Genomic DNA, 27438 nt, shown 5'->3' on the forward strand with positions numbered 1-27438 from the left:
GATACAGAGAAGGCTTTAGCCTCAAGATGGAAAGATGACTTTTCTCCCAGACTTAATGACTGATTCATATTTTACATTTTAATGTTGCTTCATATTTGGACCATGTGTGTTTTATTACAAATCTTTGTTTTCCTAGATTTCTAATTGCCGTTCTTTTCTTTTTTTCCTCCATTTATCATGAGACTTTAGAGTATCCTCAAGGTCTTGAAGCCTTTCAGTTACTCTATCTAACCTATTTAAACCGACTTATTTTCCCCCAAGACACTTCCTGAGCCCTTGGCCTCCCTGCTCTGTCCTGCACTGGTGACTCTGCCTGCCACCCCCTGTCATCCTATAGGATTGCTCCCATGCTCTTGGGGTTGACTCGCTTGTTGTCAAGTTTATGCATTCATTTGGCTTATTTTCTCATTTGTCATACATTCCTTTGAAACTTCCAAAAAAAAAAAGAAGAAGAAGAAGCTAAATTTACTTCTTAAATAACTTCTCTGTGTTTGAATAATCGAATTAGGCACAATATTCTACACTGAAAAATCTTTTTCCTTATAATTTTGAAGACATTGCTCCTTTGTCTTCTAGTGCCTTCTGTTGTTGACAAGAAGTTTGAAGGCAGTTTGATTCCCATTCCTTTATGAGTAACCTATGTTTGTTCTCTCTTTACACACATTTTTTCCTCTTAATATTTCATAAGAGATATAATAAGCTGTGTTTGTTCTCCCAGTGCAGTGCTCTATGTCTCCAGCATTCGAGCATTGTCTTTCTTTAGTAATTTCCTCCCTGCCTCTCTTGCTTTTTTATATGAAGACTTTGTCAGTTGAACATGGACATTTTAAAGGGTTTTCAATCCTTTCCTTCATTTAATCATGTTTTCCTTCAATTTATCTTCTTGTTATTTGACATTTTGGGAAATGTCATTGACTCTACTGTTCAATCAATAATTTCATTTTTAATTCCAGAAATCATATTTTTAAAATATTTCATAATTTCTTTTTACATTCTGGTTTTATTTTCATAGCAGATTTTTCTTATTTAGGTATATTTTCAACGTCTCTTAGTTTATCATTTGGAATTTTAAAATTTATTTTTCTTATTTTATCTCTTTCTTCTAGGACCAACTTTTCTGTAGATTTATCTTGGTCTTTTATGTTTTGGTGTTCCAGATATGCCTCATGATGCTAAATTTTTCATTAATATTTAAAGGAGAAAGGTTGGGGAGCTGCTATGGGCTTCCTGGGCTATTTCATAAGTCATTTTAATTTTTACCAAGTCTTAGCCTGGAGTAGAAATTCTTTTTTGGAGCATTTCATGTGGGTCAAGGCAAGGAATGTTAACTATGGGGCTACTGGACTGTAAATTCCACGAGTGTCAGAATGAGGATAGCATCATGTCATGTTGTAAATGTTATCTACCCATAGGTTATCTCAGCCATCCATTCATTTCCTTAGAAAGGATCAAACTACTATATGCTAAGTTGCCCACAAAAGGTAAAGGAGGGAGACAGGATTGCTGACTGGTGCAGTAGTTTCACAAGCATAGTTCTAATGAATCCTTTTGCTTTCAGTCTCCACTTCTTATTCCCCATCTCTGTCACACTTTCAGATTAGACACATAGAAACTGTCAGGTACCCCATTATACTTTATTTCCCATGCCTCCTATCAACTCTCTCTCTTACATTTTATTTCTTTAATACAGTTCTTGAGATTTCTCTGCTGTTTGTGCCCTTCAGCTTCCTTCACTTTGCTGTCATAAGTCTTATGTTTTTTTGGATTTCTGTACTTCAATTTCAGTAGAGTCTTAGGTTTGATAAGAGACTACATATGTACTTAGTCCAACATTTTGAACCAGAATCCAAATATGTACACTATTATTTGAAATGTTTAGAAAATGGTTCTCTAAAGATAGAGCCTTAATAAAATCACATGCAATAGAACTTTCTCTGATGATGTAAATGTTCCAGATCTGCCCAGTTCCACACACAGTAGCCATTAGCCACATGCACCTATTACATAATGGAAATGTGGCAGTGTTATGGAGTAACTGGGACTGTACTTTTATGTTAACATTAATTAACTTAGCCACATTTGGCAAGTGGCTGCCATATTGGACAGATCAGCCTTAATGTTTGCCTCAGTTTACCTATTCTAATAAAGAGATATCATGTTGTATTTTTTTAAAAGCCTGGGTAAATACATAATTAACCTTAACAAATAATATAAAATATATTTAAAACTAGTGTGGTCTGCTCTGGTTATCTAATTGTGTATATGATTTCCATTATTAAAACATTAAATCACAAGTAAAAAAAAAGTCAAAATGTATGAACTATAATATTTATGAACCTCATGATTGAGGATGTATACAGTCCTCCAATTTATATTCAGATGTCTGCCACTATGTAGCTGCAACCTGTGTTCTGAGAAATTGAATATTATCAATAAAGAGATCCTACACTGTATAAAAAAGTGACTGCTTTGGCTTAGTAGTCAGATCACATAGATTTGAATCCCTTATCTGTTTGTTATATAAGTGGCATGTTACTTCACTTTGCACATCAGTGTTCTAATGCACTAAATCAGGATAATAATCCATATAAGATTGTTTTGTGGATTAAATTAGTTGAATAAGTACTTAGAGTAACATCAGATAAATATTAACTATTATTATCATTGTCTGGTGTGGGAAGTATAAATTAAAAAGGTGAATAGGCAGAGAAAGATTCACTTGCTGGGTGCTTTGGCAACTCTGAGTTTTGTTTATAACAATAAAATTTTCATTCTAGTAAAGATTAAGATTTTAAACTGCCTTTCATTTGAAGTGTTACTTAAATAATAGTTTATTTTCTATCTTTCCAAGTGAGTTCCCATTTTTTCTAGGCAGTGTTGGGAATGCAGTAAATAGTTTGTTCAGAAGGTAGATCATGAATATCTAGCAAAGAAAGAAAGAATAATCTGTGAAGAGATATGAGCCCCTTTTGTAGCCACTAATGAAACATTGTCCACAGTTTCACATTTTATATTAACTTAGAAAGAGAATAATGTTGCCTTAATGAGAGGGTCAGAATGTTCCATTTTAGGAAACTGTTCATGAATCTTTGGTTTCACATTAATCTTTAGAGTTTACTAATATGGTATCCCACATTTGTTAATTTGTCAGTCACTACTTTAATTGACAAATATAATGAATAGCCAATAGAGAATAGCAGGGTTTACTCTCTTATTAATATATTATTTCGTATTTATTCTAAAATACTAAAACGAAATGTAAACACTCAAGATTTACCCGCAAGCCCTTGGAGCTTTTGACCCAGGACTCTATGCTACCTTATGGGAGTTCAGTAAGTAAATACTAGATGCGTGGCAGCAGTCTAAAACACAACCTGGTAACATTTGAGTGGATGTTTTTTGAGAGTGTCTGGAAAGCAACTGGATATAGAAAAAGAGGTAGTTAGAGAACAGTTTTTGCAAAACAAAAGGCCACTCTGGAAGTAAGACAATTTCATTTTTAAAAGTTTTTTAATTAAAAAATAAGAAAGTTCTAAAAAGCATTATGCTTTTGCTCATAAAGCCATTTGTTCATTAGCCTGAGTTCTGGCAAAGACCAAATCCTGTCTCAAATACATGCTTGGAGTTTGTGTTAAAGTTTTCCAAGGGCAGAGTTTAACCACAGCAAGAGATTACATCTTGATCTCCAATTTGCATTCATTAAAATGCAATTCTTAAAATGGCGGTAAGGGGGAATATTTCATTGATATCTTGCCAGTTGCCTGTGATTTTCTGTGCCTGTGAACATAATCTGCATGTTTCTGGTAAAAGGAAAATGAAAGAGGATGGGTGGTTTTCAGTCAATCTGTGAGACTTCTGGATGGAGATCCGTGAAACAGTGAGAGCTTGGTTTCCCAGAACTGACACTGCCACCCCCCGGCTCCCTCCCCCACACCCCCACTGAGCATGTGCACTGACTTGGTGCAGTAGTGATCCTAGACATGATTCTTGTTTGTTAAATAAATGAAATAAATAGTTACAGAGAAACAAGACAATGTAAACTATATGTGTATAAATAAGTTATTTCCTTTCAATGCCAAATGTCCCATCTCTCTTTCTTTCGCTATTGAGTTCTCTGTAATTTATAAACTCATATAGTTTCCACTGAGGATTTTACCCAAATGTATATTGAGTAAACATTTGGGCTGTCTACCATGTGCAAAACATTACAAAAATAGGAGGAAACCAGTCACACGGTCCATATGGACGAGAAGAAAAGAGGTGATGGTGGTGGCCCTAGGCTAAGGTGACCACAGAAATCTAGAGGCCAAAACATTTTTCAACATAAAACACATAACACATAATAGTAGTATCTAATTCAATAGATTTCCATCATCTCCTAGAGGGCAAAGTTGTAGAAAATGATATATATTGGGAATCTTACATTGAAAGTTAGTTTAAAAATTAAATAACCTCATTTTTATATTTGTTCCACACTGTACATGGACAAATATGGGACTATGCTAAAATTTTGTTCTTTTTTGGTGTCTTTAAGACAGTTGCTCTAGGCCACCTCTGTGATGAGAGTGAATTAAATGCTGGAAACTACGCCAATTTTCTAATTCAATACACTCTCTTACTTCCCTCAGGTCAGCCAAAATTATCTCTTGCCTGAGCAGCAACAGTTTCTTAAATGTGCTTCCTGACTCCAATTTTGCCATATCCATCCATGAGGTCGATTATACAAAGTGTGATTTTTCTAAAATGCTAATCTGATGAGTTTGCTTCCCTGATCAAGATCTTTAGTAGTTCTCAGACGCTGTAATCTTTTTTTTTCCTCAAGAATCATCTTTTATTCTGAAATGAAACCTTTCTTAACCTACTCTTGTAATTGTCTACACTATTTTAAACACACTTTTATACTGCACAGATTTCTATCCCAGCACCTGTGACATCTTACTGCACCCAAATTCTTGTTTATACATCTGTTTCCTACAAGAATGGGCTCTCCTTTTGGCCAAGGACCTCAAATTATCGTTTTTTAAATTCTATCACACAGTAAGCATGATAAATATTTATGTAAGGAATGACTGAGTGAATGGGCTAAGTAAATGGATCAATGAATAGATGAGGCAGAACCTTCAGGTTAATCTTCTCAGGACCTACAGCTGACTGTAGCTGCAGGAAATAGCATTAACAGCCATGGATGATACTAAGGATGCAAGTATAGTAAGTGAAACTTGTTTAATGGTGTCTGTAACACCAGGATATACTAATTGAAGTATAATTCTCAGAAATTGAACTAGGACAGTAGACAACAGGAAAGAGAATAACAATATTTTTTTAAAGCACAGATTAAGATAGATCTGGATTTAAACATATTTCTTCTACCTGAAAGCTTCACTGGGCCCATTCTTTTACTTTTATTAGCTTCATTTCTGCATATATAAGAATAAAAAGATAAAGTTAGAGGCATACTTAGAGCTTTATAAATAGGGGTCATGAGATTCACACATATTTAAGTAAAACCTATAAAAAAAAGTTTTGATTCTAAGTTGTTGTTAAGCCTGAGGTAAGTTAATACAATTCTCTCATCCCAGTCACTTACTTAAACATTTCCATTTAATGTTTATAATATGTTTTTGGCAGTTATCTGTTAAACCATACTAAAAATATGTTTTCAAAGGCAAGAAACCGTATTTGTGGGTGAACACATTTACACTCCAAATTACTACAGTCACTTGTGCCTCCCTGCAGAATTGAATACATGCAGATATGGGGGAAGTAGTCAAGTTCCTAAATACCCACAACTTGATAATTGAGGTTTTTAATGTTCTAGTCAACCACTCTTTGCAGGGAAGTCATATGGGATTCACCACGCTCTGAAATCAGTCCTAGTCATTGGTACTTGGAAGGAACAGGAGAAAAATATTAAGAGGCTCTTCAATCAAGTTTGGTTATAAGGATACCATTCTTGGGGCTTCTCATTGACCTGAGAGCCAATGCCGCAGCTTTCAGCCAGAGCAAGACCTTCTACCTAGACCTCATCAAGCTCCATAACTTGGTGACAGCTGCAAATAAAGGCAGCAATATCCCTATGCTTGAAAATGGATAACTTCGCACTTCATGGGAGTCCTGCTCTCCTTCAGTGCATTACCTAAGAATAAGGATGTTATCTATTTCCTAACACCAAAACAAGAACTGAGAGATGGAATGTGTCTTTAGATTTCCATGTTAATTGTTCCTGATTATTTTCCCTTAAAAGCATCGTGATCATGTCCACAAAGGATCATAAAACCAGTATGAAGTCAAATAGAGAAATAAACAAACCTCTCAAAATGCCTTTTGCAACAATGGGCAGCGATGTCAGCTCCCTCAGCCATTTAATATCCTCCCAGCTGATGGATGGGTCTATTGCTTTAGCCACATACGCAGCAAGCCCACTGTTGTCTCCAAAATCTTCCTTAGGAGAAAACGCTAAATCGTTGGTTTCAAAATTTTTCATTCTGAAATACAGAGATATATAAAATGAAAAAGTCCTCAAAGTTAGAGTTACCTTTACAATGACTCAGTCTATAAAAAAGAAAAGTTACCGTTTTCAAGTCAATTGGCTGTTCACTCCTCAACCATTTACAGCAGCGATTTTCAACCTTTTTCACCTCAGGGCACATATAAACTAATTACTAAAATTCTGTAGCACACCAAAAAAAAAATTACATTTTTTGCCCATCTGACAAACAAAATACATATACAATTTTGATTCAGTCAAACCAGATGGCTATTGTTGTGTTGGCTGTTGTCATTTTTTCATTTGACAATCTAAGGAAAAACAGGTCAGTACCCCTGACTAAATAGACAGGTACTGCATATTTTAAAATATACACTGGTTGAAAATTACTTATCTATATGTTGTTTGCATGCATGTTTTCCACTTTTGATGTAGGATTCCAGACTAAAATGGGACAATCTACTGGATTTAATTGGTCACCTAAAGTTTATTTTTTCATCTTAGGCTGTTTTTCTATACATAAATCAGTTTCAAGAAAAAAATACATGGCCAAGTTCAAATATCTCTATCTTTTTAAGCTAGCTTATAAATATAGACAACAGATTTGATGCTACTTTCAGCCAGCAATGAACATTTGCGTGTGTATGACAATTTACACAGGGCTTTCATATACCAATATTATTGCAATTTTTTAAAATTTTATTTTAAAATAAAATTGATACTCTTAGTACCTACAGCTTGCTAATTGATTCTTATTTCACATAGAAAATCTAGCTAAGGGAGCATTTGGGCTCTACACTGGATCTCTTTACTCCTAGTTACATTCTATTTGTTCAGATCTAAGTTGCATCCTGGCAATTGCATTTGACTTCAGGAAACTTTGCCATGTCCTTGTGAAAAATTCTAGGGGAGACTGGAACTACAGTAACCCGTGTTAACATCTTCTGTCTGTTGCCCCTGCAGACTCTTCCATGTCTACTGTTGTGGTGGTTGTGGGCATAGGAAGAAGTGGGGGTGTTTCTTAGCAGATGACTCTCAGCTCCTGCTTTCCCTCCTGCATTTAGTTGTTCTCTCTGCAGCTCTCTGCTGCTGACTAAACTTTGCAGTCTTCCAGACAGTCCTGACCAGGGCATGAGCTTTCCTTCATTTCCGTGCCTGCAATTAATTTTACATGTCTACTTGACTTGGCTAAGGGATGCCTAGATAGCTGGTAAAACATTTCTGGGTGTCTCTGCAAGGATGATTCTGGCTGAGATTAGAATTTGAAATGGTAGACAGAATAAAAATGATCACCCCATCATCCCGTATGTTAAAGGCCCAACTTGAACAAAAAGGTGAGAAAAGGGCTTATTTGTTCTCTCTGCTTGAGCTGGGACATCCATCATCTCCTGCTCTTAAACACTGGAGCTATTGGTTGTCAGGCCTTCAGAGTCAGACCAGGACTTAAATGATTGGACTGCTGGTTCTCAGCCCTTCAGGATGAGGCTGGAACTACACTGGTTTTTCTGGGCCTCCAGCTTGTAGACTGCAGATCAGGAGACCTCTCAGCTTCCATAGTCCTGTGAGCCAATTTCTCATAATCTCTCTCTCTCTTCCTTTCCTTGCTCCCTATGCAGCAACCTGGGTTTCTGCTGCTACTATTTTTGTATATGTGATTATTTTTAAAAATATCTCTATTAAGATATCATTCATATACCATACCGTTCAAGTAATATTATACACACACACATACATACACATGTATATTCTATTGGTTCTGTTTCTCTGACTAATACATGTAGCTTCTCTTGCTCCTGGAGTCTGAGCCACCACTTGTAGTGTTAGGTATTTTAATGTATAAATACCCCAGCTCCCTCGCCCCTAGGCAGACTAACTCTAAGATATCTGCTACTTGATTTCTCAGAATTTCCTAACAGGATTAAGCTTCAGTTGCCCACTATTGTAGTTGTCTTGATAACATAACCATTGTTCATGCCTTCCCTCCCGTGCACCCCTTCCCTACTCCTTCACCAATATTCTCTTTGTCTCCCAAAGGAATCACTGGTGCTTAAACCCCTGGATCTCAGGCCGCTTCTATAGGAACCCAAACCGTGACACAGCACCATTGAGTTGCTGCCCTCCCCTATGTCTAATTTCATTAACTCAGCTTAGACCAGCGTTTGTCCAACTCACCTCCGAGGCTTTGCTGCTGGCTCACTCTATGTACCTTAAGTCTTTTCTCTTGGTCTAAGGTCCGGATATCCTGAGTAGATTTTGGCAGTTTCCTAAACTAGGGAAAAAGTCTTTTCTGCCTGCACCTCTGACAACGAGCTGCGTAGATGGACATCTGGATACACAATGACACCATCCATATGACTCAGCTGCCTGCAAACCCAAATCCAATTTTGAACTTTATTCCTCTGAAAGGCCGTCTTTGAATGATGACCATGACCTGGATTCACCTTGCTCTTCTTCAGGTTATAAGTTACTCTGCTAGCCAATCTTCTCTTTGGGCAAAAATACAGCATTTTATATTGATCTCTGACTTAATCAGAGCTCTTTCTTCCCTTCTACTAGCTCTGCCATTGAATATAGAAAGGATCTTGGAATAATAACTATAACAATTTTATTTAAACATAGAGTTATATAGGTACACTATTTTAAAACTATATTAAGAGGATCACAGGGTTTCCTTTAATATAAAACTAAGTTACATTTTAGTGTACTTTCACCTAAAAAACAGGTTGGGTAGCTTTGGTGGTATGTATTATCATATGACATGAACATTCACATCCCACATAACTATTCAAGCCATTGGCAAAGTTTTCACAATAAGAATTAAACAGTAAGTCCTATGGTTTCATTAACTTAGGTGGCCCTTATAGATCACAGAATATTTCAACTCCAGGAGAGTCACACTAATACCCATCTATTTGTTGAGCTTTCGTATGGTTTTTAGCTACAATAGTTGACCATCTCTTTTTATCAAACCACTTAGGGCTACACATTTTATCACAGACTTTGGTCCTCCATTGTCATCCTAACTTGAATTAAGCTAACCTTCTGGTCAATAAACATATCCACATTATGGAGACCCACTCTATTACTTAGAACTGATATTAAGTGATATTAAATTCCAAACTTTTAAATAATATTGTTAATAAGTAAAAGGTCTGGTCTGTCTCTCACATAGCAAGACCAGAGGGGAAAAAAAGAAAAACATCTGTATGTGTATATACTCTGCACAGCACCCCACACCCCTCCCAAACAAGCTACAGTGTTTCAGCAGGGGCGGGGTGAAAGGGTGAAATGGATAGGAAAAAACAGAAACATGGATAAAATTATATAAATAACTGTTGTTATTCTTGGACGGTGAAATGCAGATCAACACTTGAATGAATGTTGCCTTACAGAAATTTCAGTGCACAATGAAGCCTTGTTGTTACTCTAAAACGTTGTTCAAAGCCAGACGCCAAGAAAAAGTTTTCAGATATCTTGACAGAGACCCGCGATGGAGTGTGTTACCAATGGCTCCGAAGGAAACCTCCATGAATGCTGTTTTTATTTGAATTATGACATATACACAAAAAAACACTTAAAGCAGCTTCTGATAACCAAAGTATTCCATTTCGTAAGGAAGGAAAGGGGCAACATCAAAATAATAACATGATTACTTATGACTTAATTCTCCGAATCCCAATCTATTTAATGACCCAAAGGCAAGGGATAAAATTTCTTCTTTGTAAGGAACTCATTGTGCCTTAAATGTTCCTCAAATATACTTTTTAATCTAATATAGAAATTATTTTAGCTTTTAGTTAGCATCATAAAAACAGTAACAACTACTAAAAGAAAGTTAAACATTGCTAAATCACCAATAGTAACACCAGTAATAAATACTATGGAGAAATATAAAATATTATTTTAAGTGTTGATAGTATGATATTAAAGATAAAGCTACATGTCTCCATAGCAGGAAACAAATAAAATAACAATCAGTAGAGCCTATGATATCAACACAATATGAGAGAGACAGAGAGATTGATAATATAGATATGAATTGGTACATGGGCCACCAGCTTTCAATTCTGCGGTTACGAAAACACTTGTATTGAGAACATAGCCCTGCTAATTTCTTCCTCAATGTGGCTGAGCAGTTAGAAAGAAGGTTGAAAAAAACGGATTTTAAGTGTGAGCTCAAACCTCTGTTCAACTTCCTACCAATCATGTTTCATTGCGTAAATCTCATATGATCTAGTATGTTTCTATTTATTGATACAACTTTACTTATTGAACACCTATGGTGTGCCGGTGTTTTAAATATTTAGGATATACCTATAAATAAAACAATCAAAAATCCTGGCCACTTAGTGTTGACATTCTAGCAAGAAGAGACAGAAAATAAATAATAAATATAATCAATATGTAATTTATGGAGCACATTAGATCATAAGTCCTATACAAAAAATAAAAAAAGAAAAGGTAGAGCAGAATAAGAGGTCAGTGAGCTAGTAGAAGCTTAACTTGAAAATTAAAATATGGTGATCAAGCTTGGCCTCGCTGAGAAGCTACCTTGCAGAGGAAATTAGCAGAGCAGTGTTATTATTTGTGCTTCTTTTGCTGCTATAACCAATAACCACACCTAGAGGCTTTAAAATGATTTATTATACTATAGTTCTGGAGTTCAGAAGTCTAAAATGACTCTCACTGTTCCACACTCCAGGTGTGGACAGGGTCCTCTTCCTTCCAGAGGCTCTAGGGCAGAATCTGTTTCCTTGCCTGTTCCCGCTTCTAGAGACCCTGACTCCCCTGACTCCTGATGATGTCATTCCGTCCTTTGCTTCTATCATCACATCTCCTTCTCTGACTGATACTCCTGCTTCTGTTGTATAAGGACCCCTTAATTACATTAAGTCTATGAGATAATCCAGGATAATCTTCCCATCTCAAAGTCTATTTTGCCATGTAAAGTAACATATTCACAGGTTCCAGGAATTAGGACATGGGCATCTTTGGGAGGTCTTTATTCTGTTTAACACAGTTATATTGTGAATGTTCTTCTAACCAAAGAATTCAGAAGCTATTGGGCCATGGACCAAGTCCACCTTCACAAATATTTTTCTCCCCAAAACCTCTCCAGGATCCCCACATATATTGTGTCTCTATTTTGATCTCTACTGCTTATTTTTATTTTGGTTTCCCAAATAAAGACGTGTAGACCCCTCCCTAATATAATAACGTAGGAAAAGTGAAGACATTAGCAGTGCATTGATTTGGGGGGAGAATGTTACAGGCAGAGGGAAGACTCAGCTCCGAGGCTCTAAGGCACAGGCACGCCTGGCACACTGACTGAAGAGTAGCAAAGCCAGTGTGGCTCGGGAGAGAGAGAGTGAAGGTGAGGGAGCTGGGGAATGAAGTCAGAAAAGTAACGGGGGCCTCAAAGGCCACTTTACAGTGAGATCTGGGAAGATAATACCAGTCTGATCTTTTCGTGTGTGTGCGATCTATTTTGGCTGTCATGATTAATAAGTCATTTCAGGGCTTAAGGAAGCATGTCTCCAAGCAAATCACTGAAGGGGTAGGTGTCATGATTTACTTTGTATTTAGTCAATGATCAAAAATTACATTTATTTTCTTTCACCTGGCCTGGCCCTACATTGAATAGCCAAATCTTTACCCCAGGTAAGTGAACCGTCCCCATGGGGTACAGGGAAAGAAAAGGTCCCTGCCTCAAAGACTCTGAATCAGCCTCTGAAGGGGTGAACTAGCTTCATCTCTTGCTTCTTCTAAGAGCATATGAGTATTCTCCTTACTCCCCCCTCAGTTTCAGGAACCTCCGTGCCATTCAGAATGTACACACGTACATGTGTTTTGTATATACACCAAGCAGAGACTACCAAACTCCTGAACTCTGGCTGGTCCCAGATGCCAAGAGTCAGAACCCTCCCCCACCCCGGCAGAGGAAGTAGCAAGAGCTGGAAGGAGCCACAGCTTTACAGACTCATTCTCCCCTGGATTTCCTGCCTCCCTCGCCTGCCAAACCTCACTTCTGAAAAGCCTAGTTTCACCTTCTATGAGTCAGGTCAGTCGCAGAAAAGAAACCCGATTTCCTATCAGGCTGTAACAGATGAGCTTTTCGGTTGTATGTGGCCTCAGGCGGAAGCCTGGGCCTCCCATTAGTGTGTTCTGCCTTTGGCACCTGAATTTGGACTGCAGGGAAGCCGACCAGAAGGGGCTGGCCTGCCCTGAAGTCCACTAGGACGAACAAGGCCGGCAGGAGCTCTGGGGGATGGGGTACTGGGCTGTGGGGTGTTTCCTGTGTTCCCAGCAATCTGGATGTATTGCTCATTATTTGATCATCTTCAGACGGGAGATGTGACAAGCTGCTGAGCCCTCACCACTCCTGTGCACAGGGACAGCTGAAAAGAGCCTTTGTCTCATGGTCTTTCGGGTCATCTGGGAGGGAGCCCGGGAGCGAAGGAAAAGGGGAAAAAGCAAATCAAGCTTCCGCTCCTGACTGAGTGGCCCTGGCAGCAAAGGAGCGAGACATGCCAGCCAGAAGTAACAACTGTGTCATCCCCCCATCTAAGTAGATACCACTGTGAAGACGTTTTGTAATCCAGAGCGCGAAAATGTTTCTTAAACTGCCAAAATTATCCTACTCTTGTTGTTGTTGTTCGTAGTACTTTCAACAGGAGGTGGGGAAAAGAGCAAACTCCAAAGGAAAATAATGAGGAAAGTTTCCTGTCAGAAGCCTAGAGTGAAAAACTAATTATTTTAGAGAATCTAAAAAATAAGGTAATCAAAATGGAGAAATAATGTGAATACAGATCTCCTATTACAGAAGTTTGAAGCCATCTAATTTCTGATGAATTTGGAAAAAAGTGGAAATAGACCAGGGACCTTTTGCTTCTGTTTTCTTAGAAAGACAGGGTGTCTGGGTAACTCTGCTCTTGGGATGCAGGAGACAGGACTGACCAGGAGAACACTTCCTCTTTCTGTCATGAAGGTACCACATGCAGAAATGACTCCCTAAACCTGCCACGTAGATAACATCACACAGCTAACTTACATATGGCTCAACAGCAAGATTTTATGTACAGCAGTTTATACTCAGATAGGTACATACTCAGCAGAGCTGTACGACAGTTACATCACACAGAGAACTGTATACAGATGTATGTGCTAGTTGAGATGCATCCTACTTCATAACATTTGTGGAATTGCTGGCTTCCAGCAACTTCTTGTCCTTGTGCAGAATGCTGATTTGGTTTTGACTCTTTCAGATTTTGGATTTTTTAGAAGGGTTAAATTTAAATGTAGGCAGAGTAAGCAACCACCCGTGTAAAATGAAGTCCAGGGTCCAAAAAAGTCATCCCTCATTGTTTCATATATCTTGTGAAGGCTTTGAAATCTCATCATCAAAATCACTTCCATTAAAACTAAGATTTTGATTCCTGCTCAAATGCATTTAGCCTTGAAGGTTATCAGTCACACATTGGTGTGAAAAGTCTCAGAGAAGGTTTTGGTGGGAAATGGGAGAAGTAAAAACAAAAGGGAAAAGAGGTCTGCATCTTAGGGAGGTTGGGGCCTTTCTCAGGAAACTCTACTGAATTCCCAGTGTAATAAACATGGTTTTAATCCTAAATTATCACAGGGAAAAGGATAATTCCTTGCCAATGAACAAGGTGAATAACCTAAAGGAACCATGGCTGTTCAGTTACAGATTGTTAGACACATTGTTTATGCTAAGATGACCAAGTGAGTGAACAAATGAATGAATGAATGAACCAGTGAATAAATGACTTAAAGTTCATCTACAGTTAAAGAGGGATATTGCTCAAAGAAGTAGTGATGAGGTATCAAGTATGCAGCTTCTTTTGTCTCCACTCTTTAATCTTTCTTCAATCTTCCTGCCCATAGTTGTCCCACATACAACAAAATATGTGGGCTATATTAAGGATATTAATATAGCCCTGTTGCCTGGACTATATTAAGGATCATCTATCCAAATGGCAGTTCACACCTCCCAAACACTTTAATTCACTCTGGTACATAAATTTTACTTTTATGAGTATAAAAGCAATTTCTATCTCTCTTTTATAGCTCAAGTATGTGACACCTACAAAAGGAGTGTGATTTGCTGGAAATTATGTGGGTATTTGGCAATGAAACTCTCTCTAGAATCCAGACCTTATCATTCATAGAAAAAGTCCTTTTCAATAATACTTTGGGACCAACATTCTGTGAAAAACTAATTCCCCAGGACACTCACTTGGAAAGTGGAAAAAACCTTTGGAGCTGACTCTTGACAAGAGCGAACAGAATTAGAAAACCTCCTCACGGGCCAAGGAGACCAGAGACCCATGGTTACCTGAGTTGGGGTGGCAACTTGAACCTGTTGCGCACATCATCGAAGCGGTTGCCCAGGTAGGGGGTGTCTACTGTCACAAATATGGCCTTGTAGCCCATCCGTTCAGCCCGCCGCACTAGCTGCTTGGTGACTTCACGGTCCTTGTAGATGTACAGTTGCAGCCAGCGAAGCGTCTCGCGACCCACCTCAGCCACTTCTTCAATTGAGGAGGTAGCCCAGGAACTCAACATCATGCCAGTTCCCAATGACCTGCAGGCTGAGGAAGAAAGGGGAAGATCTAGACAATTGTGGCATTTTCCCATTCCAAAGACTTCTGCTGTAGTTCAAGGCTAAAGACACCTACAAGGGCAATTTGGCAAAAAGAAGTCCTATCTTTAAAAAGTTAGAGACAGCATTCTCTTCCACACTCTGTGAATTGATCTTGAAGACAAAAATGAGTCAATTAGCCAAAGGTGTGTCATACTTAAGGTGAAAAAATTGGGACCCATCTGAATACCCAGCCTTAGGTGATTGGATAAAACATAGTTTATATATAAAATAAAATGTACACTCCATTAAAGGTAACTTTTTTTGTGATGGTTAATTTTATGTCAACTTAGCTAGGCCATGGTAGCCAGGTATTTGTTCAAATGCCTGGATGTTGCAGTGAAGTTATTTTTTTAATGAGATTAACATTTAAATCCGTAGACTTTGAGAAAGGTAGATTACTCTCTGTATGTGGATAGACCTCATCCAATCAGTCATCTTAAGGAAAAGACTGACCTTCCCTGAGAAAGAGGGGATTCTGTCAGCAGTCTTTCTTAGACTCAAACTGCAGCATCAACTTGCAAGACTTTTTACTCACCAGCCTCCACAACTCTATGAGCCAATTTCTTAGATAGACGGAGAGAGGGAGATTATAATACTTTTAACTTTCAAACCTTTTAAATTTTATCTTCAAAAATTTTGTTAAAGGTATATTCTACCATTTACATTGCCTTTTAAAACTTTATAAAATACATATGCTAGACATCTCAAGTAAACAGTAATTTCTTCACATCCCTTTGAGCAAGATATCAAAAAAATGAGCAAATAAATGAAAAATTAGATAGAATCCACTAGCCACTTGTCTTAGAGAACTTGAAAGAACATGGGTAGTAATCTTTCCTCCAAAAATGGGTACTACAATTGGGGTCAGCTTTAGTGGAAGGAGAAATTGATATAATGTTTATGTGCAAAGAGATAAATAATAAACATAAAACTGACTATAGGACCCTGGGTCATTCGACTTAACTGTGTGCCCACCATATATCAAATGTGAATAAACTAGCTGTGCAAGTGACACAGGCTGATGATGAGAAGCAACTTTAGGAGGTTAAAAAGCTTCCATGTTTCTCAAACTTTAGTGGACACATCCCTTGGAAAGTTTGTAAAAACACAGATTGCAAAACCCACCCCCCAGAGTCTCTGATTCAGCAGACTTGAGATGGGGCCCAGGAACGTGCTTTTGTAACCAGCTCCAGGTAATGCTATTGCTACTAGTCCTGGACCACATTTTGACATTTAAATAGTAGCATCGTCATTTGATAGTAAAACGCTAAGTTCAAATGACAACAAAATGGATTTTGTTTTGGATAAATGTTAATTTTCCTATGGCTTTGAAGGTGTTTTTTAATCCGTGTCCATCAGGTCATAGCCCAGATAAAGAAGATTTGAGCTGCAGATTATATGATCTATGTATCATTAATCCATTCCCTCCAAGTGTTCCTTTGATAATTTCCCTCACAGGGATTCATAGGTTGCAAAATGTTGTCCAAGAAACCACATCTAATTATGTATTAACACATTTGAACATCTGGACCATTGTCTGATCTTCATTAAGATTTGTAAACATAAAAAATAACTCAGGGAATCCACTGTGGCTTGGAAGGAGCACCCTGGGGCATTGATAGTTTGGGTCAGAATTCCCTAACCCAATTAGGGATAGTTTAGGTCATTTTCCCACAAAAAAAGTTATGCCCTGAAGAGATTGTTGACCTAACAGAAGTCACACAGAGATGGGCAGCAGAGTGGGAGAACCCAGCACATCTGACCATGCCTCCAGAGCAATGATCTTTCTAGAACTCTCAGGTGCCCAAAAGACTCCCCTGATATCAAGCATAGATAAATGTATTCCCCGAATCCTTCAGGGTCATGATGCCCAAGACAGCAAGTTGGCCACATGTCCAAAGAATACTACCATGCTTCCAGCTCTGGGAAGATATAGAAACATGGAAAACAATGGGTAAGGCCTGTCACATACTATAAGAGCAGAGTGGCAGCACAAAATGGTCCAGTTAAAAGGAGCACCAAATGACAGGGCGCCATTTTGTAGTTTGCACAAAGGCATCAGCAGCTCTGTGAACAAGAATCAAAAATCTTCAAAAAGATCTTTATAAGAAATAGCTACAGACATTTCACACAGATCATTAACATCCTACAAACCAATGCATCAAAAATATTGCCATCACCAAAACCATCCAACTTGTATGTCAGTTCTCACAAGCAGTTGCCTGAAATCCCTTGGGATAGAGGTCCAGGGAAAAGCAAGGCCAGCTCAGGCACCTATTTCCAGAGTTTCCCGGCTCCAGTATCAATGGCTCCTGATGTTATTGGTACTAAATGTTTGTTTTCCAATGATTAAATCATAGGAGCTGAAAGTTTGAATTGGGTCCCCCTAAAATTCTAATGACCGGTTGTTTCCAGTTGTAGACATTCAGTAAATAGTTGGTGATCTGATGAATTTAATGAGACTCTCTCCCTGGATGCAGGGGGAACATCAGAGGCTGTGCTGACGTACTGTGAGCCGAGGCTGAGATGTTACTCCCAGAAGAGAACTGGAGTGAAACTTAGAAGCATCTACGCTCCTTGGAACATATAATACTCATCCCTGTGATCCTCATTTACTTGTGATTATTACTGTGATAAAGGAAAATTATCAATGAATTACATCCATTATTTTCAACATAGCTTTATGTTAGAATAAAATAAGGGAGCCTGGGGCTTTGCAATAACCATTCAGAGATACTATTATAAATTTGCCTGGTTCCACTAGGGACAGATCTGGGATTAAGTTGGTACACACCAGAATAACAATGCTGCTTGTTAAAATATTGAAATACTTCCATTCCAATGGTAAATAAAAATAATCCCCCTTCTGAGTTTCTTCAAAGTACCTTCACTCCAGTCTCTTGGCAAGGAATCCCTGGCTCCCCACCTACTCCAGCAATTTAAAGGTTAATGCCTGGCAGAGCTGGGGGCATCCAGAGCCCTGTTAGAGGTCTAGAAATAGCATCTGGGAATCTCAAATGACCTAGCACAGTAAGACTTTGTTAAAAAGTTCTAATCAGAGTTATGCTAGTCTAGTGCTTGAAAGCACAATGTTTTCGAAATGTTTTCTCTCCCTAATTCAGTTTCCACAATGAAACTCCGACCTGCTGCTCTAAACAGCAGCAACTTCCAGATTTTATTTTACAAAGGAGCGGGGTCAGCTTGCACAGAGAGAGTCCTGTTCCCAACTTCTGGGTCAGTAACAGAAGACTGTGTTGCAAGTTGTACTTTTGCAACTCCTGGCAAAATGGAGATCACCTCTGAGGTGAAATTGCCGTAAAGGTCTATCCTGGCTCTTGCTCATGATGAAGGTCCCTAGTGTGAATCCAAGTCTAAAAATCTTGACTAACATACCCAAGAGGCTACACCATCAAGTAAACATTGATCCCAAATGACAGGACTCTACTCCCTTACTTTCCTTACTTCCACTCTCCTCCTTTTATCATCCCTAACATATATCTTCAAGGAGAGATACCTAAACTTTTAATGTTCTAGGTCAGTGATTTTCAATGTTTTTCATCTCATGGCACACATAAACTAATTACTTAAACTTTGCGGCTCACCAAAAAAATATTTGGCCAAATATATTTGCCAATCTGACAAAAAAATAGGTATAATTTTGATTCATTCACACCAGACAGCTATTGTTGTGTTGGCTGTCATTTTTTTTAATTTGACAATCTAAGGTAAAAGAGGTCAGTGTCCCTGACTAAATAGTCAGGCATGGCATGTTTTAAAAATATATGTGGCATGCTGGTTGAAGATTGCTGCTCTAGATGATATGTTCAGACTGTTTATATTTGACTTTCCTTTCTCTTTTTTATTTAGAGGTAACATGAATACATTATGCCATTGAGATTTTAAAAATGCTTTAACACACACTCACTAAAAGAGATACTAGTAAGTTCTCAGGCATTGAAGCAACAAAGGCAAAGCCATAGAAATTAGATATTATATCCATGTAGATATTATTTCTATATATATAATATAAACATATTATTTCTATATATATTTCTACATAGATATAAAAATAATATCTATATCTCAGAAAAACAACAGGACATAATGGACTGAGGGTCAGAAGGCCTGGGCTATGGACCCAGCCTTGCCGTCCACAAGACACAATTCATCTGCAAAATAGCTGTAAGTGTGCAGGGGCTGCCCAGCCCTCCCATAGGACTGCTGGATAGTCCACTGAGGCAATGTTTGTGAACACTTTCCGTGTAAATTCTAAGGTCATACAGTTGTTAAGAGTTAAGTGAGAGAATACCTAACATTATTTGCAAAAAGAAGGTCATAGCTTTTTAAATTTTCCACATTTTCCCAAGATCTGGGTTTCTTAACATCATTATTCATAATTTCCATACTCAGCTTTCCTCTGCAATGCTTTTGATGCACAAGACACCCCCTCCTTTTTTCTCTCACAAGAAGGTGTCAAATGGTCATGACCCTAAGGAACAAAGTGATTAAAGGACAGGAATTTTCTTCAGGCCAAGGAACTCCCCCGCTAGGCCTATATAGGATGAAAATATCAAAGGAGATAATTCCTACATTCCCAGGGCAAATGTAGAAATTCCCATCACTTTGAAAAACCAGGGACAAACAAACAGCAAATAATGCAAGAGGTGCAATAGAAACATAGTTTTGCCCCACCCCTCCACCACTACCTCTAATTTGTCTAGAGATTGCATAGTGGGAACTGCAAGTAGACCTAAAGGTTGTCAGTATTTGCTTAGTCCAGCCACTAAACAGTAATACCTGGAAGAAAAAAATTTAAGTTTTCACTATATTCTCTTATTTCTCTACTCTTTCATTTCCTTGCCAGGGCACTTACACTTCGTAAGTGTTCGGTGACGGTGACGCCACAGACCCCAGTGGGGGGCAGCAGGCCATGGTGAAACCACTGCTGCATTTTTCTTTTCTTATTCTCCTTTTTTCCTTTTGTTTTACTTTGACAGCCCTGTGAGCAGAGTCCAAAAGGAAGCCAGGGAGAGTACTGAAAAATGAGAATCCTTGGTCAGAAGCACTTAAAAGGTTACTGGGGAAGAGCAGAGGGCAAGCAAGCCATAGGCGTGCGTCTGCAGGAGCTGAGCAGGGATGTTAAGGACAGGATATTGTGGACATCAGTCACTCATTTATAGGGTCTCCAGGGGCTGCAGATGACTCAATAGCACACAACACACATTCTGTCATTTGCAATACAATTGAAAGTATAATTATATGGAAATTAATGTGATTAATGTCATTGTTAACTATCACCCATGACCCCTATCACCCTACCACCATGAAACAGGCTATGGGCTATTGGGAAATGTTGGTGCATTCTGATTCACAGACCAAAAGTTATCCTCAGATCCACTCACAATAAAGTTTTTATTGAAGTTAGATCACATGCCCTAGGGTGGGAAACATTATAAGGATTTACAATGAGCTGGCCTAAGATTGAGTGCAGTCAGCATGCCCAGGCTACCATTCAATAGAGAGTTAACTCAATTTCCTACACTATGGAACCTGAAATCCACTACCGAGGTTTATATCAACTTATATTAGACACAAATGCAGCCACTTCTGGGAATGATACAAATGCAGCTACTCCAACGTACAGTGATTTAAATGGACTAGAGCTTTGCAAAAGAGCAGGAACTGGCAGAATCCTCCCCATGGCTAAGAAATGCAACATGATTCCAGATTTTGGTAGGGTTTTGCTTTACTTCAGGCCTTAATGAAAATGTTTATTTATGGTCCAGGTAACCTAGATGTGGAGGACAGAAGACAGGATACCTATTATGGACTTAAGTTTTAGGGGGCTGGACACTAAGCCTACCTGTCCCAGTTCCATAATTGAAAACCACTTTGTACACATCTCCCTCATTTACTCAGAGTCTGCTTCTCTCTTCCTGTCGCATTTCAGGCAGTTGTCCTGAAATCAGCTGGCTCTCAGAAGGTCTGACAGGGGAATGCCATTCATGCTACATTTAACATTGCTTCATCTTTGAAGATTTGAATGGTGCCTTTGGTTGGGAAGCACCAGGAACTTTCATTCCACACTCTTTCCTGTGTTTCTCAAGCTTTGATGTGCATAGGAATCATGTGGGGATGTTGATGAAATTCAGATTCTGACCCAGTAGGTCTGGGATGGGACTTGAGAGTCTGCATTTCTTACAAGCTCTCCAATGATATTCATGCTTTTGTTCATGGAGGACACTTTGAGAACATGGTAGACATTTTCATTCACAAGGTCTCATCCAAGTTAATGGGAGATATCTGACGGTCTTGGTAAAAATCTTACAAAAAATAGGAGTGAGAAACATGTGGGTGATGGTAGCATAGGCAGTAGATCGTGTGTGGTTTTCCAATCGCCAGTCACATCCTGCTGATGAATGTGTCTTTTTTCTCCACTGGTGTTCCTCTGGAGAGAAGCACAGGTATATCTGCCACATTTTCTTACGCATTCATCTCTTACTAGTTTTAAAGTCAAGGTATTAAATTGCACTATAGTAACAGCCCTGCAGCATACTTAACCATCATCAGACATATTTCATAAGCTTGCTTATCTAGGATTAGCCCGGTTTCCTAGCTTTTAAATTAGAAGCAAAAATAAATGACAAAATAAAAGTAAAATGGCAGAAGATGAGGAAGAAGAGAGAGGTTACTCAAAGCTGAGAAGGCACGATTTACCAGTTGTAAAATTGCTTCCAAATGTTTAATGTCAGGTTTACAAATATAAGGAAGATGCTGAGTCATCAAGTAAAACTAAAGTTTGCCATGCTATGATTGATGAGGAAGGAGGCTATAATAGATTTGAGAATGATGTTCATCCACAGCCACTATGACAACAAACAAAGGAAAATATAAATGTTAGTTATCAACAGGAGTAAATGTCTACAATGTGGAACATTGATTCATGTGGGACAACCACATTCCCAGATTAGAACAGAACAATGAAGCAATGTGCTGCTTTGGGCCCAAATGATTTCTTTGAAAATAGGTCTTCTTTATGGGAAAGGTGAGTTAAGTTTCCAAAATTATGTGTTTGAAGGAAAAGGGGTAATATGATCAAAGGGCCTAAAGTTTTTTTAAGTACATTTGATTAAAAAGCTCCTGCAAAATTTAGTCATCAAAACAGCTGTGCTGAAATTTTGTTAAGAAAATCCATTTTGTCATCTGCACAGGAAGTCATTATGTCATGGTGAAAATATGCAATGACAAAGTACAAAGCAGTTGTGTGGTTCCGAACTCAGGGTCTGGCACACTGACATGTTTGCATAAATGTCTACCCTCACATCCATTGAGTGTATCAACCTTTCTTTGCACAGGAACTACCATTGCGCAGGTTTGTTAAAGACACAATTAACATTATTTTATGAATGTCTAATATTACTATTGAGATTACTTAGAAAAAGAATGTTCTGAAGTTAGTAATCCAAGAGAAGAACAATATTTCCACCACAATTATGCTTGAAATACTAAGAAGTAGTCAAGCAAATCTTAATTTACTATTTAGGAAACTTAATCAATTTAAACACTGCCAAGAAAGACCAGGAAACCAGATTTCACCTTTCTTGTGCTTTCATGATGGTCTATTGTCTGAATTTGGGCAGTAAAATCATGAATGATCACTCTGTCACTATACCTCAAGAACTCTTTTTTACTGTATGGAAATATTTTTTAGGAACACTTAGTCCCAATGACAACTTAGGCCCCCCTTCCCTGCTTCCTCTTTATCTCTGGGGCAGAACCTTGCAAGAGACTAAGACATTAGCTGAATTGTAATGATTCCCAGATTATTACTCTGTCATTGTGTTGAGTTGTCAGGTTTGGGCACAGCTAGCAGGTTGCACGGCAACCACACCACAATAATGCCTTTTTAAAACTGTTGCAAGAAATATCAATGTCACACACAACAATGTCCATCACCTCCCTCAGCTGAACAGCCTCAGTGTTGGAATACACAGGTGAGCCTCTGACTTCTCAAAGCCACGCTTTATCACCAGGCACACCAGCAATTTGAGAAAAAGCAAATTTATCTTCTCAAAAAAGCTGCCCAATAGCTTAAGTTAGGGAGCAAAATCCTAGAGTCATATTATGTGATGTTGGTCTTTAACATAGCTAAAGTCTAATTTTTAATAGCTATTTAAACACTGAACCTGTTACCTTTTTGAAAAACTTTAGAAATTAATTATTAGACTTTAAATTATTAGACTATAAATTAATTTATAGACTTCTCTATGCATAATACATAAAGAAGTCTATAATCTTTTAATATACATACATATGTATATATATGTATATGTAATGTATATATGAAGAAGGAGCATTCCACTGATTTTGACTGTTGGCAAAAAAGGTTCAAAACATGAATCAGCTGAAGTAGATTAAAAATAAAGATAAGAAAAGGTATGAATTGATTTTCTTTTACTACAATAATGCAGAGGTATTTCCTTCCAAATGTTCAACTGATGTAATTTGGACAAATTTTTCTCCATTAGACCTCCCTACTTTTGTGTCTTAGTAAGAATTAATTAAAAAATGAACAAAGACAATAACTGGGTCCAATTCTAGAAGGGAACAGATCAAACCCCTCCTGAACCACTGACCAGCTCTACTAGGCCTTAGTCAAGGGTGTGCTTTTCCTCCATGTCAAGTGAGGAGACGATAAACGATGATCCCCTCGCAGGTCCATTGCGAGGATTAATGCTAGGAATGGAAAGTCCAAGTTTCTGGTGCATAAAAGACACTCCCTTCAGAAAAAGCAAAAGTTTCATTTAAAGCAAATCTGGTGCTTTTCCTGGATTTAGGTAAAATTGAGAATAACGGGGATATTTTCTTCGTAGTTATGCTGAAATGTATATCTACTGGGTCACCTAGTACAACACATAAATATATAAATCAATAAAGCTTTCAAAAATACATCGTTTGGGTCTGGAGTAAAGGAAATGACAATTTTTCTTGCTGAATGGTCTTTCACTCAATGTTAGGGTTGATCACTTAATCTCGGAAAATCCAGAAAATTCAACAGCTAAAGCTCTCACCTACACCCTAATTCAGTTCGCTGGGGTCTGTATGGCTCTTTGTGTTCCTCCGCAATCTGTTCCACCTGCACCTTAATAGGTGGTCAAGTCAGAGCTGAGTCCCAAAACTTCACTTTGGAATGTTCTGGCCTTTTAGGCTCAAAAAGAAAGTGTTTAGATTTAATGGTTTTATGGCCCATCAAATCCTGTGTGGTAGCCTCTAATTGCATCCAGGGGCAGGAATTTCTTTTAAAAATCTTTTTTTTTTCTTTTGACAGTTTAATAAGAATTTGCTAATATGCCGAGCATTCCTGGAACACATTAGGTGGGTTGAATTTGTCTGTATTTGAGGTCCCAGCACTCCCTCGTGTGGCACTTGTCCATATAACATGTGAGAAGCAGCACGACAAATGAATGTTTGTTTAATCCCATTTTTTCTTTCTTTTTGACTTTCCATGTTTAAATGGAGCAAAAGAGCTAATGTAGCTCTTAGAGGATGAAATATATTTATTACAGCCACTGCTCATAAAACCAGAGAGTATTCCATGATAATGTCCTAGAAGCCTCAGTGAATAGCAGGCTTTTATTAATCAGTTCCCTAAGAAGTCAGAGATGCTCTCCTTATCCTGCAAGACGGAAATTGAACCTAATGAGACTACCTCTTTTATATTCTACTAGCATTTATGTTTATTATTGCTATTTCCTTCAATATGTTAAATTCTTGTAGGAATGATTTTATAATCATCCCTGAAGTTTATATAAATGATAAAACTTAAAAAATCAAAAACAATCTAATAGAGTTTCAAATGAATGTGCCATTATAAGTACAAGGATTTATATGACTGCTTAAATATAATGATTGTCAATTATCAAAATGTTGATTAGATCACTGGCTACAATAAATCTCTTAATCATAATACAACGTACGGCAAACTGCAGTGCATTCAGTGCTTCCCAGCTGGCTTCTTTCTGTCTTAAGAGCTTAAATTTTTGTTTAAAGTTCAAGCCCCTTTATTTATGTTTTAGAATTTTATATAAGGTTCATATTTCCTAATGAGTTTCATATACTTTGGCTTATTCCATCCTTTCAAAACTAAAGAAATAAAACTATAAAAACAGAACATTTACAGCTAATATTCCAAGAGCAGGGCATAGAACTTGTCTTACAGTTCTTGCAGCAGTTAATAACTTTTGGAAGTATCAGTAACTGACCAGGATATAATTAACAGTATTGCATACGCGATCAATAACCTTGAACAAAGTATTTAACCTTTGCAAGCCTATTTCCATATCCACAGGAGTTGGAGAGAGATCCTTACAGCTTTGAGCTCACACATTTTCAGATGGTGGTCAAAGGTAGACGAGTTAATGAATTCAAATTGCCTGGCCACACATCCATTGCTCTCACCTTTTTCCACAAGACTTTGAAGTATCCCTTTTAAAATTTATGTAGCATTTATTAAACACCTATTTGTGTTTTCTGGAAGATCCAGAGATAAATGACTATCTACTTGCTCTTCTCTATTCCAAGAATGCAGCTACGAGAAATGAAAGTCAGAGGCACACAAGATCTCTCTCCAGGACTTGTGTTCTTCAGGGCAGAGGAGAGAGGTGGGATTTCAGAAAAACAAGAAAGGTCAGTTCTCTACTTTAAATGTTCTTATAACCATGCAAACTGGGCTTCAGCCACTTGGCACCCTTATATATGACCCAACAATTGTGTTGAAGGAAACAGGTTTTTAAGAATGGGGTTCCAACCTGGGGGTTGCTGAGAGCGTTCCTGCTCCGTGCTCTTCTCTCCCATGAGACTCAGAACTTCTCTTGCTCCCCAAAAGACTACAAGCCAAAACCACACCCAGAAGTTCCCCTTTTCCTTATCTGTCCTTAAGCCAGTCACATAAACAGATCTCCGTCCTCTCTGGTAGGTGTACTGGTAGGGTTTCAGAATCACCATCCTCTCACAGCAGCTCTCTCCTTCATGATCCGGGGTGTGCTGCCCCCAGTCTTCCTGCGGCAGTCCAGGAACCGTGTGCCGTGCTGCACTGGATTGTGGTGTCCCAGATGCTGGAGCCCGGAGAGGCACACAGCCCAGTCAGGGTCCCTGCCTCCAGCACTAAGCTGCCATCCTCATAGGGTCTAAGCCCCTGGTGGGCCTGGCATCTCCTGGTCCCACAAGCACTCCTGTCCGTGCAGGGAGCAAGACAGAGACCCAGAATGTCAAAATCTCAAAGGCCCAGAGCGAGGGCTTGAACCACGCTCCAGAGCAAGAGAGAGACTTCTCTGTACCAAGCATCCCTACCAGAAGCATCAGCAAGCAAGAGCGAGAGAGAGAGAGCACCTTTCTGCCCTTTGCTTTGAAAAGGCCATTCTGAAATCCCACGTGCACAGGAAGACAATGGGGATGTCCAGCTTTTCCTATGGTACATCAGTGTTCACCATTTCTGTCAGCTATCCAGTGTCTTTGATCCTCTTTCAGCTGCCATCCTTAGTCAGGGCAAAAGTTTCCTAGGACACACACACACACACATGCATCTATTTGCCCAGGGTGGCTCAGGCAGCAGCCTTCTCCCTTTGTGAAGTCATCTTTGTTAATCTGCCTTTGTTATACAACGTGCCTTATAAGTACTGTGCCTTCTGCTCCTTGGGCACCCTTCCTGCCCCCTGCCTTTTTGTAGGATTGGTAGGTTACCCCGTTTTCCAGAGATTTCTCCAGCTTTTCAGGGACCTCTGTTCTGACGTATCGCATTAGTCTCTTTTTTTGTATTTGATAAAATTTTAAATGGGCACAAAACTATGATATACATAAAAAAAATTATAAAGCTCATCTACTCCTGTTGGGAATTTTCTGGTTTTGTTTTTTGAGTTTTCTCATTGTGGAGTTTTTTTTCTTTTTAATCCTTACCCAAGGATATATTCATTGATTCTAGAGAGAAGGGGAGAGAGAGAGAAATACCAATGTGAGAGAGAAACATGAATGAGCTGCTTCCCGTAAGTGCCCGGGCCAGGGATTGAACACACAACTCTTTTATGTAGGGACAACACTCCAACTAACTGAGCCACCCCGCCAAGGCCCATTTTTGTCCCTTTGCTTTTGTCTTAGCAGCAGAACTTTTTCTTTAAAGAACTGTTCGTTTGAATTGCAACATGCAATGTAAGTGGTCCAGTGAAACACCTAACTTCTCTGAGATCCTTGGGTACTACCCCAACCTCCTTTGGACACGGTACACAAACCACTGATC

At 38.5% G+C, this 27438-nt stretch overlaps 1 protein-coding gene across 1 annotated transcript in view; it reads right to left on the minus strand.

Annotated features, from left to right (window-relative positions):
* Positions 1–27438, minus strand: part of HAO1 (hydroxyacid oxidase 1) — a 49791-nt gene that overhangs the window by 11375 nt on the left and 10978 nt on the right. Inside the window, exons 3-4 of the mRNA XM_054573505.1 lie at positions 14841–15096; positions 6310–6485 (exon numbers count right to left, since the gene is read on the minus strand). Coding sequence (XP_054429480.1) covers positions 6310–6485; positions 14841–15096 — 432 coding nt within the window. The remainder of the gene's footprint in view (positions 1–6309; positions 6486–14840; positions 15097–27438) is intronic.

Source organism: Pteronotus mesoamericanus, unplaced genomic scaffold, assembly GCF_021234165.1.
Source record: "Pteronotus mesoamericanus isolate MK-2021 breed Mesoamerican mustached bat unplaced genomic scaffold, CSHL_Meso_final contig_25, whole genome shotgun sequence".
NCBI classification, from domain to species: domain Eukaryota; kingdom Metazoa; phylum Chordata; class Mammalia; order Chiroptera; family Mormoopidae; genus Pteronotus; species Pteronotus mesoamericanus.